General features: G+C 35.6%; 1 protein-coding gene across 3 annotated transcripts in view; it reads right to left on the bottom strand.

The window, feature by feature from the left end:
- Positions 1-2,603: 2,603 nt before the first annotated feature.
- The window catches only part of PPM1B (protein phosphatase, Mg2+/Mn2+ dependent 1B), a 75,046-nt gene continuing 56,825 nt past the window's right edge, over positions 2,604-20,824 (bottom strand). For 2 of the 3 annotated variants that reach the window (XM_006746341.3, XM_006746337.3), the window contains 4 exons: positions 19,297-19,414; positions 16,385-16,496; positions 15,937-15,994; positions 5,233-6,294 (listed from right to left, as the gene is read on the bottom strand). In XM_006746341.3, the coding sequence (XP_006746404.1) occupies positions 5,989-6,294; positions 15,937-15,994; positions 16,385-16,496; positions 19,297-19,399 (579 nt within the window). In that variant the 5' untranslated portion in view covers positions 19,400-19,414 and the 3' untranslated portion in view covers positions 5,233-5,988. Of the gene's footprint in view, positions 4,390-5,232; positions 6,295-15,936; positions 15,995-16,384; positions 16,497-19,296; positions 19,415-20,824 lie in introns of those variants that run through there. The other variant, XM_006746339.3, reaches the window with a different exon arrangement.

The raw sequence follows: 20,824 nt of genomic DNA, 5'->3' as shown, positions 1-20,824 counted from the left end.
GCGCCCTAAAATCTTTTACCAAATGCAAATACAAAGGCAATTTAGAAGAGAAATGTGAATTTGAGAAGTCACTGAAAAATGGGATCTAAATTCAAGACCAGAAAGTATGATTTGGCTAGCAAAAGAAATTCAATGGGCAAGTTCCGGTTAATTTCTGTGACTGAAGCTGAATAAAAACTCAGTTTAACTCCAGCAACATAGATCGATGCTCTGGTTTGACTGTATACTTTCCCACATCCGGAAAACACACACATTTGTTTTCTGATGACCAATTTGTTGTCTGAAAACAAAAACGCCGTTCATTACATCAAAATACTTATTTACTTAGTGCATGGTCTCATTCCATCAAGTATTTCAGGTAATTTAGTTTGGAATATAAACCAGTGAGACTCTAAATTCTGGCTCAAATGTTGGGCTAATATTATCAAAACATCTCTCCTCAACTGATACCATTTCCCTGGTCATTAAAAGACATTTTGAAGACGAGCTCGGAGAAAAACAAAACAAAAACAGACCTCAGAGAGCATGACAGCACCCTCTTTTCACACAGGAAGATTGATTCATTATATGGAAACTTCATCTTAGTTTTAAATTTTGCTACAGTTTCTTATGAAGACCAAGTGTCTAGTTAGGTGGCTAGAGAGCCCGCCAAACACTATGAAAAGACATCAAAACCCAAATGAATCCCCCACATCTGAAAATAAAACTGACTTAAGGACTGAAGGAGAATTCAGAGTTGCCGTCGCTTTTTAACTAGACACATTTAAAACAAAAAGCTCAAGAAATTAGTGTTTTCTTTTTCAAGTAATAAGTGTCTTAAGTAAATATTTTAATTACCAAGCCTCATAATTGGGCAAGAAACATGAGACAGAAATTATGAGTGTTTTTTTTTTTAATGCCTCCAAGGCAACTTTACTCAACTCTGTTGAATGTTCAGAAAATCGAAAAACCTAACAGAAAAACTTCAACATAAAAGCCCTGATTTATTTAATGGTCATTAAAAAACGAAAAGTCCTATCTTTATCTGGGCAACCCAACGTGACATCTCAAATCGTTTTGTGGCAAAACGATTTTATTTCAAATAACACGAATCTACACTGAAGACATCTTAAAAGACTAGAGTGATCTGAATATATGCAATATGAAAACCAAACTCTCTCGTTAACTTTAACCACAAAACAGGAGTTTCCCAAGTTGAAACCCATCACAGTTATTTCCTGATAAAATACAAAATTAAAGATTCCACCTTGTTCATCTTGCTAAGCAGAACAGTGACCACAGTCACCATCTCCCCCCAGCTAAATTTTATGCCGAAGTGTGATGGCTGTCGCTTACACTTAGCGAGCTGTGTGCTGAACCAGCCGCTTTCGTGGAGCACCACATAAATCTTCCGCCTTTTACCATTTCTACTTGAAAGAGTGACTGACAGACTATGGTGATTCAGCAGACATTTCCTCGGAAGTAAATGAAGTAAGCCTGTCACTCAAGGAAAACAACTGACAATATTTGGTGCCAGCGACAAAATCTCACCTTTCAAATGAAAATTAGAATTTTGAAAAATCTGTATCCATTGCTGTGAGCTTGACAGCTTCCCGATACTTGAAAGTTTTTTCTGATGAGATCAGTTATATTAAGAAAAAAAATTTAAACACTGTATAATAATAACATGTCAATATTCTGAAGAACCGCATAATTCAATGAACCAGTATTTTCCAAACGATCAATGCGTGTTACCAAATCATGTCAAAGTAGGACATCCATTCAAAACTCCCAACAAGATAGATCAAATGGGTTTTAATGTAAGAGTACAAAGTGGACTGACAGTTTCAGACTGCACCTAACCTTTAAGAAATGAATCAAACAGAATAGTCACAATTACCTGAAGCTATTAAAATACTCTTTTCCAAATACGTATTTGTGTGAGGCCAGATTTCTTCGTATACTTCCAACAAAGGACCACATTGCAACAAAATGAACGCACAATCAGATATGAGAATCCAGCCCAATATTAAAGGGTTTACAAAAACAAAAACCACGGCTACTTCTCACACTAAATTTTTTAAATTTGGAAAATAACTATTTTTCATAAAACAATGCTATTTATGTTACCAGGCAATGGTTTCATTTTTTAATGATTGAAGTAGTACGTAAAATTTCTTGGCTTTAATTTCTAATGTGATAAAATAAATAAAATAAAACCCATAAAAGCAAAAGTTCTTTGGGATCTTTAATCTTTAAAAAATATAAATGGCAAAAAGAATGTAAACAGCTGGACTAGAAGACTGAGATTAGTAAAGACTGAGTTCAGGTTTTTCTTTTGCTAATTCACACATTATTTGTATTTCAAGGGTCACTAAACCACCTGAAAAAGGTTTTTTGAAACGGCAAAAAAAAAAAAAAAAGGGGGTTTTGGAGTGAAGAGGGGGTTAATTAGTACTGTCCTATACAGTTTGGTTAATTCCCCTCTGGGATTACAATTCACCTACATGGTTTTGTATGAAACATTTCACAATAAATATTCCAACTATGTAAAATGTTTAAAAATTACATTCAGAACTGGACTTTTACTTTTAAAAATCATACCAAATAGTAATATGTCACACTGTTTTTATCAATTCTTTATTTAGGTAACAAGTTGGTTATGTTCACTGCATTGTATGAAACATCACAATATCATACTGGAAAGGTATTATCAGTACAGGGTTGGATCAGAGTAGACAGTTTGAACAATAAACCATTTTGCATTCTTCATTCCCTATCTTTTTACAACCCCCCAAACCCAGTAAAGGGACAGATAGCTTTTAACATCATCATGTAAAGCACTTTAACTTACAAGGCTAAAATCTAGAGAATAAATAAAATATATTGTGGCAATAATTCCTTTTAGACCAAAAATCAGGTGCACAATAAATCAAATGATCAGGAAAGCTGTCTGTATTCAAATGTGTGGCTCTCCAGAAACAGCTTCAGGAATATGTTACAGAAAATATCATGAATTCCATTTCACACAGGACCAGATGATGACTCATTTTAACTACAGACAAGGGCAATTACATCCCGCTGAAACACAATTTAAACATATAGGAAAATGTTTACAAAGCATCCACAACATGTAAACCATGTACAAATGGATACATTCATTGCTTCTCTACCCCAATAGCTTCTTTTCCATAAATATTTTACTCTTCATGTTCAGCATTAATTGGATTTACTACATGCAAAACTCAAAAAGAATTCAAGAATTCAAGGTTATTGTAAAAATAGAATTAAAATAATAATCTTCAAGTACCTTATGTGACAGCCATTCTGTACCGTGCCCAATGTTATAAAATGAAAGGTTACTGAACCCATGAAAATATCTCTGTAATACTTCCTTAGATCTAAAATAGATAATTTTAAATGTATTTATAGTCATTTCAATGTGATATTCTGAGCTTTGAAAATAACGTAAACAATTAAAAATTATACCAAATTACACGCAAAACTTGTATCCTAAAAGCTGAAAAATTAAAACTATAGAAACCCACATGTAAAACAGAAATCACAATTTACATTGTAAAGGCAAATCTCATCATTTAAAAAATTTGCAGCAGTGAGATGTCAAAGCAAATTATAAATAGCCATAAATTAATCCATTTGGTTTCAAAAGATTTTCTAGTGAGAGTTGAAGGATGTAGTAGGTACATACATAAAATTTGTAAGGGTTTTATAATATTATTGCCAAATACACTTTATCTTGAAAAGCAGGCAACGTTACAATTTGGACATTATTGGAGAACCCAGTTTGGTAATACAGGTAAAATTAGAAAAAAAAAATTAAATAACAATTAATAATAAATATATATCCTATAGTAAATCGCTCAAAGGAAATTTCAAGCCACAGAGCTGCAAAAAGGCTTCCAACTTGGTGAATTGAGAAAGGAACATCCCATACAATTCTTTGCTCTTACATGCTTATATGTTGTGTGTCTTGTCTAAAAACAAAACAAAAACAAAAACAAAAACATAATGTGTCTTCAGAGTACGGCTAACTATATTCCCATGCGCCTCAGGCAGAGTTTGGGACTTGTGCTGAAATAACTCCCGTTGGTTCCTAGGGCCCAAAGTTCAACACAGATGGAACCACTATGCCTGAGGTCGGCAAAAAATACTGTAGGACAGGCAATGCTACACGTGGCAATTATCAGAAAACACAAATATGAACATATGATGGGAAATGCTAGTGATTTTCTGCTCATATCACAAAACGCTGGGAAATCCACAAGAATATTTTTCCCTTGTACTGAAGAAAATTGTGATTAAAAGTTTTTTTTTTCCCCCAACTTTCAGAATCAAAAGCATTTTAGGAGGTTTATAAGGCTACCATGGGTCTTCTAGATCTCCAGCACCCTACAGGAAGAGAAAAGGAAGAATATTATTATTATTTACCTCCACCACTTCCAGGTTGGATTGAATTTCAAAAGAAAACAAAATCAGATGAACAAATTACCTTCCTTGCTTTGTTTGAAAAGGCACTTTTACAGAGAGGTGTGTGTAATGTATACTGTGTATATATACATGGATCTACCTAATACAGATAGAAAACTGGTTGGATTTTTTTTCCTCCCCTCTCCACCAAATGCCTTCCTCTTTCTCAAACCACTTAAAAATATTCTGGCATTGGAAAAATAGATCAAAGACATCAGCTACATCCAAAGACCCAAAGTTTCAACTTAGGGCACCTTAAGCAACTTTAGATACATGATAAATATAAACAGGAATCAGAAAAGTTAATGTTCTACATTCACAAAATATTTAAGAAATATTTTCCCATGTGACTGATAGCCACCTGTATCTTTAAAAACCTATTTTAACAAAAACAAAACTCGTATCTGCCACTATTTAAAATATCCTGTAATCCTTGCATTTCTTAGTATCTGATGACTACTTATAGCAAAGAGGACTGTCTTGCAATCCTTAAAACGCCCATCATGGCAACTCTCTGCCATGTCTATGTGTGTCCATACTGACCCAAGATTAATATTTTGTAGCACAAAAAGGGGGTAAGAAACAGAATGGATTTGAGTAAGCAAGACTTCTCAAAATGTTTTCTTTTAATGACAAAAGCCAAGCCAAAAGTTTTCTAAATTTTCTATCAATACAAATGAATTTCTACTGGGTATTTTTCCAATATACCAAACCTGGTTGTTTAAAAAATTTTTTTAATTTAAAAATAAGTACAACATGCATAGATTATTCCACATCACATGCTTTATTTGGACTTGAACACTTATAATTTCATTCTAAACACTTGGTTGACATACATTTTGATGTATGTAGTTACGCTATACAGAATATACAAACCAAAGCTGTAATAATACATAGGTTTTTCAAAAATTAGGTTTCAATAAAGAATACAGAGAAAGGAAAATAACCACACATCCAACAGCTCAGAACGTCTAAAAATAAAACTACAGAGATGTAAAATATAAACAAGTCAAAGAACACACAAATTATCATCCCTGGGGAAAAAAAAAAATACAGGCCAGCATCTGCCATTCTTTGACGAACTAAAATCACTAAAGAAAACACAAATTTTTTACAAAGCTAACTATGAGTGTACTAATATGTAAAATAATGTGAAGCAGTAGAATTCTACATTTACAAGTTTTTCCACAATATAATGTCATCTTGCTTATCAGTAAGTGATCTCTAATCTTATCTAGTATGAAGTTAACTACTGATTTGAGTAACTAGTAGCCTCATTTCTGGCATACAATATGAAATGACATATAATTTTATTAAATTCAACGTACTATAAATAGTCCATTTTAAACTATCTGATAAAGGTGTATGCAAAGGCCTTCTTAAAAAACAAGGCTATATGAATGTAATAAAACTAGTTTACCAAGATTCAAATAACAAAACGGTTCTATAAACGCATACATTATACTTCCTAAGTAAAAACCAGCAAATCAAAGATCACAGAAATATTACCACGAAGTCAAGTCATATTTGTTCACCACTCATCTTTGTCCCTGCATCTTCATTATAGCTGTCTAATTCAGCAAGAGCACTGTTTGATTCAGTATGGCTTGCCTGCATTGTCACTGGGCTTCCAGCATCACTGTTCGAAGAAGTAGCTGAGGCAGCTGGGTCAGCAGGGCTTTCTTCTCCCTCTACTTTAGCTAGCCTGTAACTAGTCAGCATCTCCTCCAGAAGTTGTCGGTAGTTTCCCCTATGATTAATTCTCATTTGCCTGAGAGCTTCCACCAATTTCCCCTGTGATCCACTTTCCTCGGCTTCCTCGGAGGCCTTTTTTTAAGATTCAAGACCCCAGTGTCAGTAGACAAACTAGGATATATCACATGTATTTCATAACATAATCACAGCAACACACTCATTTCTCTACCACAAGTAATAGAGTCTAAGCATGAGAACATTTCATTAAAAAGTATCAAGTCTTACTTGTGTCAATAAAAATTTCCACTTGAAATATCAAGTTAATTTTAGCAAATTACCATGAACTAGTTTACATCTTATTTCACACTGGCATATGAAGCTTCCTCTGAAATTTACTCCACTATTAGAATTCGACAGCAACACAAGCATTTCCTAAAACTGACTTGCTTAATAGAAAAAAACAGCAATTGGCTAGAATGATTTAGTACAAAAGGAAATTAGTGTTTAAAGCAACAGGAGAGGACAGAAAAGCAGGCCATTAGAACATTAGTTTCTTCATCACTGCTGCTAAATGATAGGTAAGGAGAGGAGGTACAAAATGTAGAACTATATAAATTTAAACTGGATTTTCGGGGAATTTTAATGCTTTTGTGGGTAAGACTTTAATTTCCTCTTTGTTCTTACGTATTTTAATAAAAACATTTCTATATCAAAATAAATTATTTTAAACATGATAATAAGATATGAACAGGAAACTACTCAATCCTTTTTTATTTTATTAAATTTTGGAAAACTTACAGGTTTCTACAATAGCAGCTACTTAATCTCATTAGCAGAACAAGCTCTAACATCGAAGCTGATCACAGTTAAGCTGATGGTCGAAAAGCAAGACAACCTTACACTGTGTGCCTCCTGATGTGATGCATTAAGGAGTGCAGAACCATGTCCTATGTTCTTGCCAAAAAATGTTTAATATAAATCTAACAAAGCAAATTCCCAATTTACAGGAAAACAGGGAACAGAGGATCGCGTTAAAGGACACAACAAGAAAACAATCATATGATCCAGAATGTAGGACATCCTATTCAAAGCTGGCTCAGATTCTTCTTTTTCAGTGGCAAGGGGGAAAAAAAGTGGGGGCCTGATTACAGACTTCATTAATATGCTTGACTGATAACCTGACTGATCAAACCATTATTCAAAATAACTACTATCACAGTCTTTCTAGAGACAACTGGGAAAATGTGGACTTGGTACTAGATGATAATCTTAATTTTCGTTGGTATGTTAATAGTATTATGGTTATGTAGAAAGATGTCCTCATTTCTTTTCTTTTTTTTCAAGTAAGCTCTACGCCCAAAGTGGGGCTTGAACTCATGACCCCAAGATCAGGAGGTGCACGCTCTACCAACTGAGCCATCCAGGCGCCCCAAAATGTCCTCATTTTTAAGAGCGGCATGCCAAAATATGCCAAAATGATGCCTGCAATTTGCTGTCAAAAGGTTCAGTGGAAAAAAAGAAAAAAAAAAGTAGTGTATATACACACACACACACACATAAAGAGAGATAAAGCAAATACGGTAAAATGTTAACAATTGTTGAACCTAGGTAGAAGATGTATAGGTATTCATTATGATCATTTCAATTTTTCTAGCTATTTGGAATTCTTCATCATAAAATGTTGGGAAAGTAAAACTCAAAAGAGGTTACTGATATAGATGATCTGACACAAACTCTTAACCATCTCTGGAGATTGTTACCCTACAATTCTGCAACAAAGAAACAAAGATAACACGAATATAACCACATAAAACATGGCAACGTTGTTAAGAAAAATGAGAGCATTTGAATGCTTTGGGGAAAAAAAATAGTGCCCTTATGGAAAAAAAAGCAACAGATGACAGTGTGCACAGTATATGTTTTACATGTATGTATATGTTTATGTATCCACTGGCTTTAGGATATTATCTGTAAAATGCCTGTGGGGAAAGGAAATACAGCAAAATACAAATAATGATAATGGACAGTGAAGTTATGTTTATTTTCTTTGAGTTCTCCAATTTTCTACCTCATGTATACTAACTGTAAAATAATTTCTCAAAAATTTTTTAAATGTTTCACGTTTTTATTTATTTAAGTACTCTCTACACCTAATGTGGGGCTCGAACTCACAACCCTGAGATCAAGAGTCGCATGTTCTTCTAACTGAGCCAGGCAGGTGCCCCAAATAACTTTTTTTTTTAATTTGCAAAATTTATCATATGGGGAGATCATAATAAAATGCGCTCTCTGTTAAGATTTTTCTTACCTTTTCTCCCTTACCCTTCCCTCTATGCTAAATAAACATGTTTCCCCAAATAAAGTTTCTCATTTGAGTCTATTCAGGAAAGGTTAAGATGGAGCAACAAGGTGAATGCTTGCTAATCATAAACCCTATTCATCTTTAATCAGGTTTTCCAAACGGAAATTTTCTACTTGATAGTATATCACAAAGAACTTTTAATAGAGGGCATAAAGACTCCTCCACCTCACTCCCTGCACCCCCCCCAACCTCAAACCAACAACTCCCTTTTTATTTAAAACAAAAACAAACAAACAAAAAAAACTTCTAGGACATTGAAACAAATTCTGAAGTGATTATCAACCTTGGTTTCATACCAGGATTGCCTGTGGAGCTTTTTTTTTTTTTTTTTTTTTTTTGAGAGACAGAGCACAAACAGGGAGAGCATCAGGCAGAGGGAGAAGGAGAAGCAGGCCCCCTGCAGAGCAGGGAGCCCGACGTGGGGCAGCCGCTTAACTGACTGAGCCACCCAGGTGCCCCAACCTGTGGAGCTTTTAAGATTAAATAGATACCAAATGGGGCACCTGGGTGGCTCAGTCAGTTGAGCGTCTGACTCTTGATTTCAGCTCAGGTCATGATCTCAGGGTCATGAGAATGAGCCCCATGTCCGGTTCTGCGCTAAGCGGGGAATCTGCCTGTCCCTCTCTCTCTGCTCCTCCCCCTCCCCACCGCCCCATATAAATAAATTAATTAATTAAATAAAATCTTTTAAAAAAATTATATAGATACTAAAAGTTCTATCAAACAATACTCAGATGCATTGGGTTGGGGTGAGTTTTTTAAAGCCTGACAGGTGATTCTGATATACAGAAACTCTGCTTACTTGAACTTATTGATAAAAAGGTGGTTATATTGGTTGCATTTCAATTTTGGTGGGTTCAAAAGATAAAGGACCTCTCACTCTCCATCTGACACCTATTATTACAGTAAGCATCTATGTTTCTGTGAATTCTGTACTAGTGGTGGTTGGGGAGGAGTAGTTGCTTTAAAAAACAAAAAACAAAAAACACATTAAAACCAAACCTGTAAATCAGATCAGGATGAATTTACAATGGCTGGTATCACAGAGCCACTGAACTGGATAGAACTTAACCTAATGACCACATTTAAAAGTCATTTTATCTCAAAGCAAATTACATTTTCCTATTGTGCTGGATAAAAGATGGATGAGTGAGACCTCTTCCCCAGCCATTTCATTTGACTCTTCAAAATTCTGTTCCACAACTCTCTTACGGATTTTCATTAATATCAGAAAAGGAACCTACTGTTCAGCTGCACTTTTTTTTTTACCTGAACTACTATATACACATCATGTTTACACATCTATTAGAGCAATTAATTCCACCTTGCAACTGTTCATAAGTCTTTTCAATTAGATTGCAAACTCTTTAAGGTAAACAGAATTTCACATTCCTTTCTGTATCCTCCCTACCCGCTAGGGAAGGAAAATTAATGTTTCTGCTTAGAGCTCTATGCACATGATCTCATTTAATCCTCACAGGTACCCTAAACATAATAGGTACCACAACCCTAATTTTTATAACTGGAAATTTATAGGCTCAGAGAAATTTAAGTTGTCAGGGTGACAATGCTAATAGTAAGGGACACAGCTCATATTCCTATACAGGTGTAATTAACATCAATGTCCCTCTGAATGTTCTTTTGAATACATTATGGTAGGTAACATAGTAAGTGCCCCATATAAATAGACACTTACTAAAGAAATAGTGCTTAAAATTATTGAAGTGGGCCACAAATTATTTCCTATTCAAATCTACAATGTATTTCCTCAATATAGAAAGACTAATGAAATTACAGGACAAAAAAATATTAGATGGGATGGTTAAAATTATTCTGCAAAACAGACTTAAGGCAATTGGAGATGAGAATATATAACTTTTTTTTTTTTTTTAAGATTTTATTTATTTGACAGAAAGCGAGAGAGGGAACACAAGCAGGGGGAGTGGGAGAGGGAGAAGCAGGCTCTCCACTGAACAAGGAGCCCAATGTGGGGCTCAATCCCAGGACCCTGGGATCACGACCTGAGCCGAAGGCAGATGCTTAACAACTGAGCCACCCAGGTGCCCCGAGAATATAGAACTTTTTCCCTGTTTAATTTTCAAGGTTTCACTGTCATCTAGACACAGTTTAAAAGAATCAAATCTCTCATGAAAACACTGCCTTATCCCAAATAAGACATAGGAATATAGATAAATCAGACAGCAAACAGAAGGGAAAAATAAACACATTTAAAAGATAAAATTTAACTAAGCTAGTACTTATTTGCAGCATTTTTTAAATGCAGTTGCCATAAGCAAAATGCTTCAAATGATTAGCTAAAACAATGGAGAAAATAGTGAAGAATGCTAATATAAATATTTACAGTGTTTTTAGTGGAGTCCTATCTTCTGCTTTTCAGCTAAAAATAATTTTTAGAGCTGAAAATCCTCAAATATGCACTCATGAGATAGAATTAACAGTGACCAAGGAAGAATCTAATAAGCTGTTATTTGCTAGGATCATGTAAAATTTAATGAATTTGAAGTAATTTTAAAGAATCATTTAGATGGTCGAGACCACATAGCTAAGAGAAGTGGTATGTCATACCATCCTTAAAAATAAAGTTTACTGTATTTTCAAACAGTATAGATCTTCTCTATAAAAATGCTTTGACAAGTGAAAAAGAAACAATTTACCAAAAAAACACTATTATTCACATAGTCCTGAAACTGTAATATAAAACTGTAAAAGCAGCTATGTTTATAACTGATCTATTTGAAATTATCAAAATAAAAAGACTGTATATAAAACTTAATGTGAAAACAGAATATGAAGACTTTTTTGGGCTTTTGTCCTGTCTTTCCTCCCTTCTTAAAAATCCAAATGCCTTAAAAGAGATTTTATATTAGGATTAAAATGTATACTATTTTAAATGAAAAACAAGTGATAAAAAACTGTGGACTTGACTGCTTAGTTTCAAAAACTTTATGAAATATTCTTCATTAAAACCAGAATATCTTGGGCGCCTGGGTGGCTCAGTTGGTTAAGCGACTGCCTTTGGCTCAGGTCATGATCCTGGAGTCCCAGGATCGAGTCCCGCATGAGCTCCCTGCTCAGCAGGGAGTCTGCTTCTCCCTCTGACCCTCCCCCCTCTCACGCTCTCTCGCTCTCTCTCATTCTCTCTCTCAAATAAATAAATAAAATCTTAAAAAAAAACAAACAGTATCTTAAGACTACTAAAGAGATTCACAAAAGAACAGGAAATGATTTTTCGTGGATAGGAGAAAGGTGGGGTACAGACATATATGTAATCTCTAAATAACTTAGACAACAAAGAACCGTGTAAAGAGAATAGTTTTCAGAGTTCCCCTGACTTAGATTCCCATTCTGGCTGTACGATTTGTTTAGCTTTGCAACCTAGACAAACTACTTCCTCTCACTGCGTCTTAGTCTTACCTATAAAAAGGATGTTGAGGACATCACCTATTACTTTATACAACAGCTGGTAATTACAAGTCCCCCCCTTTACCCTTGGAAAATCAGCAATGTATATGGCTACTTGATTAGTGGGTATATTTTATTGATTTTACTTATTTGACAGAGAGAGACACAGCGAGAGAGGGAACACAAGCAGGGGGGAGTGGGAGAGGGAGAAACAGGCTTCCTGCTGAGCAGGGAGCCTGATGTGGGGCTCTGTCCCATCATGACCTGAGCTGAAGGCAGACGCTTAGCGACTGAGCCACCCAGGTGCCTGATTAGTGGTATATTTTAAAGATCAGAATCTAAATCAGTGTAATCTCTACACCCAACATGGGGCTTGAACTCACAGCTCCAAGATCAAGAGCTGCATGCTCTACCAACTGAGCCAGCCAGATGCCCCCAACCTAGCATTGTAGAAGTAAAGGGCCATCATCTCAGAGCCCTGCCTAATGTAAGAACAGCGTAGAGCAAAAGGCAGTTTTATTTTTTCTGGTCCTGTAGGTGATTATTCTCTTGGGGTCACAGACTCCTTTGAGGAACTGATGAAAACCACGCACATACTACACTTCTCATTAAAAACTGCACATTTTCCACAAACACATTTTCAAAAATTTTCTGGGGATTCACAAACCACCTAAGAATCCCTGCTAGACCCTTTTCCAAATATTTTAACAGTTGGGAAAATGTCAATATTGCTTGCATTAAGAAATCTGAACATATTCCAGAAAGTTGAAAAAACAAATTTAGTAAACAACTTCAGAAGACTCCCCTAAATAGTGTAGTGAGCTTTCTGAATATATTTTAAATGTTTTAATTCCTGACTTATAGGGGCACCTGGGTGGCTCAGTTGGTTAAGCGTCTTGATTTCAGCTCATGATCCCAGGGTTGTGGGATCGAGCCCTGTGTTGGGTCCCATGCTGAGTGTGGAGACTGCTTGGGATTCTCCCTCTCTCTCTCTTTCCCTCTCCCTTTGCCTCCCCACCCTCCATGCACTCTCACTCTTTCTTTCTAAAATAAAAAAAAAGGAATATTATAAAAACAAATTCTGGCTTACATTCCACTTGGCTTTTGAAATGTTATTCAAAAGGTGTTCTTTGAATATAAGAAAAATAAATGAATCCCTATTTCTAATGGTATTACCTATAGGCATTCACAGCAGGATAATTCTCTCTCTGATATAAAGCAGACATCTTAGAAACCTAAATACGTCTCGGATTAACTCTGACTAGCATTCTTTTTTTTTTTTTTTTTAATATCTGTACAAAATTTTATTTTTGTTATTAAAAAAAGCCCAACTATCAGCTCCTGCCACTGTACTTCTTGGCCACATCTTCTACAACACGGCACAGATCTAAGCTGAGGAACAGTTACAGAACACATTTGTGCCTAATCCACTGCTACAGTAGCTCAGGTTAAGAGCTAAGAATTTAATTAAATACCTATAATTACTTCATTTTTTTCTGCTTGTGTTTTTCAGTACATTTCTGCTAATGTACATTTAGTATATTTCTGCTTCTACTATGGCTCAACATTTTTCTAAGGTTGTGATTATTCTGAAAGGGTCAAGAAATATTTCCCCACATAGGATTCTGGGCTGCAAAAGTTAGTTTTTACAGTGAATAGGGCAGTTTCTCCAATCCATGTATCTGTCTAATAATGAGTTTACACTTATCATCTGATCTCTGTAATTATTTCACTAGTTGACTGCCAGCATCTCTTTAACCTAACGCTGCACATGACGTGTTTCTAACAGACTACAATACCACAGATATCCCTCTGAGTGTACCACTCTTCTGCTCCAAACAGATGGTGGCTCCTCACTATAAAATATAAAGTTCAGAAGGCCTCTCCAGTGTCTCCAAAAATACGTCTGGCATCCTGAATTCTTATTTCTCACCACAGCAGTTCGCTGCTCTAGTCAAAATGAGGTCCTTTCTTTAAAGGTAGCTCATATTTTGTTCTTGCCTCTCCCATCCACTTGAACTATATCATCCTCCTTATTTCATTTCTGTCATTCTAATCATTCTTCAAATCTCCTCTTTACTCTGACAAATCTGACTTTCCCAGCAATCACTGTACAATTCACATGGCAATTAATCACATTCTGTATTTTATCATTTCTTTCTAACTTGTGTGTTTATCTCTACATGGGGAGCTGCACTGATCGTAGGGATGGGACCATGTCTAATGTTCTGTACAGTCTCCTCCCTACGTCAATTCACCACGTGATAGCTTGTCCATGTTTGATCTGCTGAGGTTACTAGAAAGCTTATATATAAACGTAATTAAGTATGCATCTCCTTAACTTACAGAGTCATGTAATAATCCTATTCAAGGCCAGTTTTTTATCCTGAGCATTTCTCTTCAGTTTCATGGCTCTGTTGTTTATTCACTGTTTAGAGAGCTACTGTGTATAATAAGTATTTTCTGTTTTTAAAAAATGTTTAAAACATTAACCTAAACATTAATTTAGGGGTGTGAAACTTTTTTTTTTAACTGTATCTGGAGTAAGAGCAGCCAACTTTCTTGAGGGACCTTGAAGAGATTCAGCAAGGCATAATGAGATAATTTTTCAAATTTGCACACCAGGCTTACATTTTCAGGCACATGAAGAAACATGAGCACTTATATGGTTAGTACTGAATCAGTAACACCTTCTGAGGGCTTATTTCCTCTAACCACATGTGGAACCTAGGATCTAGCTAAAGGGATCAGCCTTTCTTCACTCTACCACCCAGTTACCATGGGCTTTTCAGCTGTGTCAACATTTTGTCCTTGTCTGATTTAGGGTTCACTCTAAATGTAGCACATGACGTATTTTTATTTTTAAATGAATTTTCACAGCTTTAAGATACAAGTCTTAATACTTTGAGGTCCTGGGTACAAAATAAAGACTCAGAACCACTGCTCTAGACCAAGATATAAAACCTGTTACTGGCAATATACAATATCACTTTTATTCAACTCACTAAAATGTATTAATCGTAAGCTTTTTCTTTTTGCAAGGATACGTTTATGTTAAGAAAAAGGAAATGATAGGACATGGCTGTGCAATAATGAATCCTGCAAAACGGCTCAACTGAGAGGATACATCATTTCTACCAGTGGTTGATGTCTCTCTCAAGACCTGCCCCGAGGAGCTGGAGATTTGGAGGGCGAGTCTCTCTCTTCTTAATGAGTTTCATTACTAACTTTGGTTCCCTTAAATCTTTCAAGCCTATGGTTAAAAATTAAGTTATTCATTTATAGATGTCTAAAAACTTCAAAACCCTACAAGGAAATACTTATTCGAATTACTGACTCTGAAACGTAGGGCAATTAAGAAAGAAAAAAAGAAGGCACTGTTCTGCCTCTCGGTACTAGTGCGAAGATAAAAACACTACAGCGGTGCAGCTGACACCTCATCAGTATTTCTAAGGAAGGTAAAGGGATAGAGTTTTGCTCTGATGAAGCAGAGCAGGGTACAACAAAAATGGTTATCCAGTTCAACACAAAACACCTACAGTGGCAACATTAAGGTTAAGAAAGAAGTTATCCCCGGGTATTCAAGTGGGCACACAGGGGCACTGAAAGACAGGTCTTTAAAATAATAGCTCATTTCTCTATCACTAAGTTCTAGTGATGGTAGCAGCCTGCTGAAGGAGAAAGTGAAATATTTAAAAGGATGTTCTTCGCTTCAAAATTAAGATTTAAGGGAGAAGGAGAAGGAAAGGCAGACATACAGGGAGGAAGTAAGTACAGCCCAACAAGAAGGTACTTGATGCCCGTTACGTGACAACAAACTTAACTACAAAATAGAACTGTATCTCTACCTCCATTTCTAGACATTTCCTTAAACTGACTCCTTAACATGAAACATAGTATAATTTATTACAGATTTCATTATGTGAATGTATTATATCTAATATTTACATTACAAAATTATTTTAAATGCTTAATAAAAGAAAACTTACCCCATCGCTTTCTCTATGTGGATTCAGCCTACTATAAACAGCTTCAATAACATTGCGCCTAAAAAAAATTATGCTTTAGTTTTATTAAATTACAATTACTAAGCTTCTGAGTATTTAAAATAATACTTCATCTTGAATATCCTCAAAAATTAACTGCCACACTAAATGCTTGCCAAGAACATAGTTTCTACATTTCACTTAGAATTTGATTCAGCACAAGCCATTTGTTCTTATTTATAAAGTAAGAGAAGCTTCACCTTTTCAAAACACATGATAAATAATTCCCTTAAAAAAAAAATGCCTTTGGATGAAATTTTTAAAGTTCTTCTCTACTATATAAGAACAATCAACCCATCTCATCTTTAGATAATTGATATACTTCTTCCCCAAAATTACCTAATTACTAATTATAAACGAACTCAAAATTAGTTCTTTTTGTTCTACTTACTTGCCAGCAAGACCTCCCCCAGGAGGCAAATTTGGGATATTTTCTGCAGACAAGATGCGCATGACATGGGCAAGATCAGGCATTCCTTCCTCACCAGACTTCTCCATAATTTCTGCAGGTTTTTAAAAAGAATTCCTAAATTAATGTGTTAACTCAGGATTCAGAGAGAGTGAAACAAGGGGAACTATTTGGTAGTATCAATTTTAAAATGTAAAAAAAAGCAAACATTATCTTACGATCACACAAGGAATAAAAGTAATATAAAAAGTTATCTGCATACATAAAAGCAAAAACTGGAAGAAATGAAATGTTCAACAATACAGGGACAGTTAAGAAAATTTTGGTATAGCCACTGAGTGAAACGGTTTACAATCACTAAAAATGATCCCTGTGAACACAGGATAGCTATGTGGAAAAACACTTTGATCTAATTTTATACAAGAATAATACGAAAGTTATTAATACTGTAATTCCCAAAAAAAAGTGATAGATGAATAAGGACTGTAAGGAGAAGGGGAAAAATTAGGAATTGTTTTATAAGGTTATTTAACTGAAGAACAGTTGACAAATAATATTAGTTTCAGGTGATTCGACAATTACATACATTATAAAATGCTCACCACACTAAGTGTAGTCACCATACAATGTTAGTACAATATTACTGACTATATTTTCAGCCCTGTGACCTCTTTGATAACTGGAAGTTTCTACCTCTTAGTCCCCTTCACCTAGTTCACCTATCCTTCCTCTGGCAATCATTAGCTTGTTCTCCACACCTATGAGTCTGTCTCTGCTTTGTTTTTTAGATTCCACATGGAAGTGAAACACTGTCTTATTTCACTTAGCATAATACCTTCTAGGTCCATCCATGCTGTTTTATAAGCTTTTTGATCCCGAGGTAGTTATGTTCCACAACAATTTAAAATACAAAAGGAGGGGCACCTGGGTGGCTCAGTCAGTTAGGAATCTGCCTTTGGCTCAGGTCATGATCCCAGGGTCCTGAAATGGAGCCCCACATGGGGCTCCCTGCTCAGTGGGGAGCCCCATTCTCCCTCTGCCTCTGCCCCTCTCCCGTGCTCATTCTCTCTCTCTCTCTCATGAATAAATACAATCTTTTAAAATAAATAAAATTAAAAAAGGAAAATAAATCACAGAACTTGCTAAGGCTTAGAACAAAATAAAACATTTACACGTTCCATCTATATTTACAATTTATGAAAAATACATCTTTAGAGCATGATTATTTGGCCAGTATTAAGACATAAACTCTTCAAAAATCGGAGGATGCCAACTTACTTTTAAGACAACAAAAAAGCAGTGTCCTCAGCAGCGACCATGCCTCACGAGGCCCTCGCCATCACCGTAACCTCACCACTCCCATTTGACTCTGCCCCTGACTCCCCTCTATCTCCAAAAAGGCTCTATGCAGAGAAGCCTTCTCCTACTTCTAGATCTTCACATGTGCTTTTCCTTTGATTTGAAACACATTTTACGCCATTCCAATAAACCCATTTTGCATAGTTTCGCTCATATTCAGGTTTCAACTTCATGTGTCACTTTCTCAAATTCTTCTCCAACCTAAGGCTGAAGTCTGTGCACTGCTACATACTTCCACTGTAGATGGTGCTTACTCTATCACAGATTGCAAGCTTCTTGAAGGCAGGACTGTCATTTTTCTGCCTTATACTTGTATCTCTATAGTACAGGATTTCTCAGCCTTGGCACAACTGACATTTTGGATCAGCCACATCTTTTTTTTTTTTTGGTGGAGGCAGTCTTGTGTACTATAAAATGTTAAGCAACATCCCCGGCCTCTCCTCACTTTAGGCTAGTGACACCCTCTCAGTTATGACACCAAATATGTCTGCAGACATTGCCACAATGAAAGAGAGAGAGAGAAAAGAATGAGTGTGTATGTTACAGAAAATAGAGGAGTCACATGCACTGTAAACAAATGGGGAATCTAGGTAAAAGGTACTACACTGTACATGAGAGCTCGCTATATTTTTTCAATTTTTCTTTAATTTTAAAATTATTTCAAAATAAAAAGTTAAAAAAAATAAGTACAGTTGATCCTTGAATGACTTAAGTTTCAACTGTGTGGGTCCACTTATACATGGCTTTTTTTTCAATATAGTACACTACTGTCAATATATTTTCTCTTTATGATTTTCTTAATAATTTTCTTTTCTCTGGCTTACTTTATTGTGAAAATACATACATATACATATATATCATATATAGGACATACAAAATATGTGTTAATTAACTGTTTAAAGCTTCCGGTCAACAGTAGACTATTGTAATTAAGTTTGGGGGGAGTCAAAACTTATATGTACATTTTCAACTGAGGGGGAGAGTGGGGGGGGAGACAGGGAGGTGAAGGTGGGAATAGTGGGTGTGTTTGCACTCCCAACCCCCATGCTGGTCAAGGGTCAACTGTAAAATCAATACTCTTTCACAACATCAATGCTGACTCTTATCAGTAACATAAAAACATATGGTATAATGAATTCCTATGATTGACCTGGGAGGAATCAGTGTTAGTCGAATTAGAGCACTTGATGTTCATGATAAGCCCGGAGGCAAATTTCACTGGACTCTTCACTACTAAAAGTATAATCAGGAAAAGAGGAAATAAAATGGCAAAATTTAACAGACTATTTTCAAATGTTTCTCTTTGGTGGTATAATAGACATATTTGTCTTCTCCCTGCCAATAAATTCCCACACACTGGTCCAAGATGTGATAGTAAATCTTAGGCAGACAGATGCTTGTTTTTTAAGGCCTTGTTTTGAAATACTTAATCGTTTTTCCTAATTCTAAAAAAACTATTTCATAAACAAGGGAGAATACTCTTCCTTTCCTTCTAAATGGGAATAATAAAAAAAAAAATCACCTTTCTTACTTACCTTCAACCCGTGATTCCAAGTGCTTATCCAGCTCTGAATCTTTTCTCACTGCTTCATCTGAGACCTTGGGCGCATTTGAAAAGCAAACTAGTACAATACTCATGTTATCTCGACTTCCCTGTATTTTAAAGAAAGAAAAAGAATTAGATTTCCATAGTCCAGCAACTTTCTATTATTTCATTCACAACAGTTAATTACATTAAGCAATTATAGTTTATTTAAATCACCAGAATGTACACATTCAACGCATTAATTTCCATTCTAAAGAACTATCTGAAGCATTCCCTGAAGAAACAAGATCTCTAGATATGGGTAGATCTGTAATTATTTTATGACTTTTAATTCTGTGTACCTATTCTTACCCGCCAGCACTCTACAACCTAAGAAATGAAGATACCTTCATATGTATTACATCTTCTAAACTCTGTTTCCCACTCAACCTGCATATTCCCAAAGTCGCTTACGCCCAAAAACACATGTTCCCAAACAAGTGTGCAATTTTCACCTAGCTAATTAACCCGCATCAGAGCAATGCTAGTAAAACTACTGAATTTGACATAGCTGAAAATTAATGATCATTAGGATACCCAAGACACTATACTGAACAATTACAAGCAGAGAATAAAACAGATTGTAAACTGTTCTGAGGATAAAGCAGCAAACAATGGAAGGTAACTGGATGGCTGAAATACTGTAGTCAGATATAATAACTTGTGGAGAAAAGACATCAGATCGTTATATAGAATCAAAAATTGTGTCAGTCTGCAGAGGGGAGCCAAAACTGCTAACTTAGGGACAAAATTACTGTCGCCTTGGTAATCACACTACCACAGGCAAATGATCTATATTTTTAAAAGTAGCACTATTACCATGAGATTACGAGAAATAAATTTAAAATCTTCTCGTAGCTTTTCCTATAGGTATATTACTTTAGCTGAGTTTCTTAGAACAGGGACTTAGAATAGTGACTGTTTCAACTCCCCCCGCCCCCAAAATAAACTAAGTCAATGGAGATGGTAGGCTACTTTGTCTGATGGTGCAGTTTGCCAACCCAAGTGAAAAGAGCTAAGGCCATACCCATTCTAGTCTTTTCAGTCATTATGGCCAGAATCTAGGCAGGCATTGTCTGGTTCAGACTTGCCACCTTTCTGGAACCCACATGACACAGCCAAAAAGACACAAAGGCCTTGAAAAACTTTTGCCACCACCTCCTAAAAGTCAATGTAGCAAAGCTTGAAGACAGTGGAGGTCAGGCCTTAAGAAGGCTTCAAAAAGAATAACTCTTTCCACAGACTCCCATGTTTTAGTGGGAAAAAATATCATGAGTATATAACCAGATTCTCCATACCTGAAAAAAAAAAAATCAGGATTTCCAAAAAAGTCAGAACTGGCCCAAACTAATTTCATTCTTTCATGAAATCCACCAAGACTTTCACAATGACTTCATATTAGAAAATATGCACTGGCTGTATGAATATATATACATATCCACACAAACACACTATGGTTCCAAACAGCATCCTCCCCC

This window comes from Leptonychotes weddellii, chromosome 10 (genome assembly GCF_054177405.1).
Source record: "Leptonychotes weddellii isolate Sample4059 chromosome 10, ASM5417740v2, whole genome shotgun sequence".
Lineage (NCBI taxonomy): Eukaryota > Metazoa > Chordata > Mammalia > Carnivora > Phocidae > Leptonychotes > Leptonychotes weddellii.
Note: the sequence above shows the minus strand (reverse complement) of the source record. Positions and strands in the feature narration are given on the sequence as shown.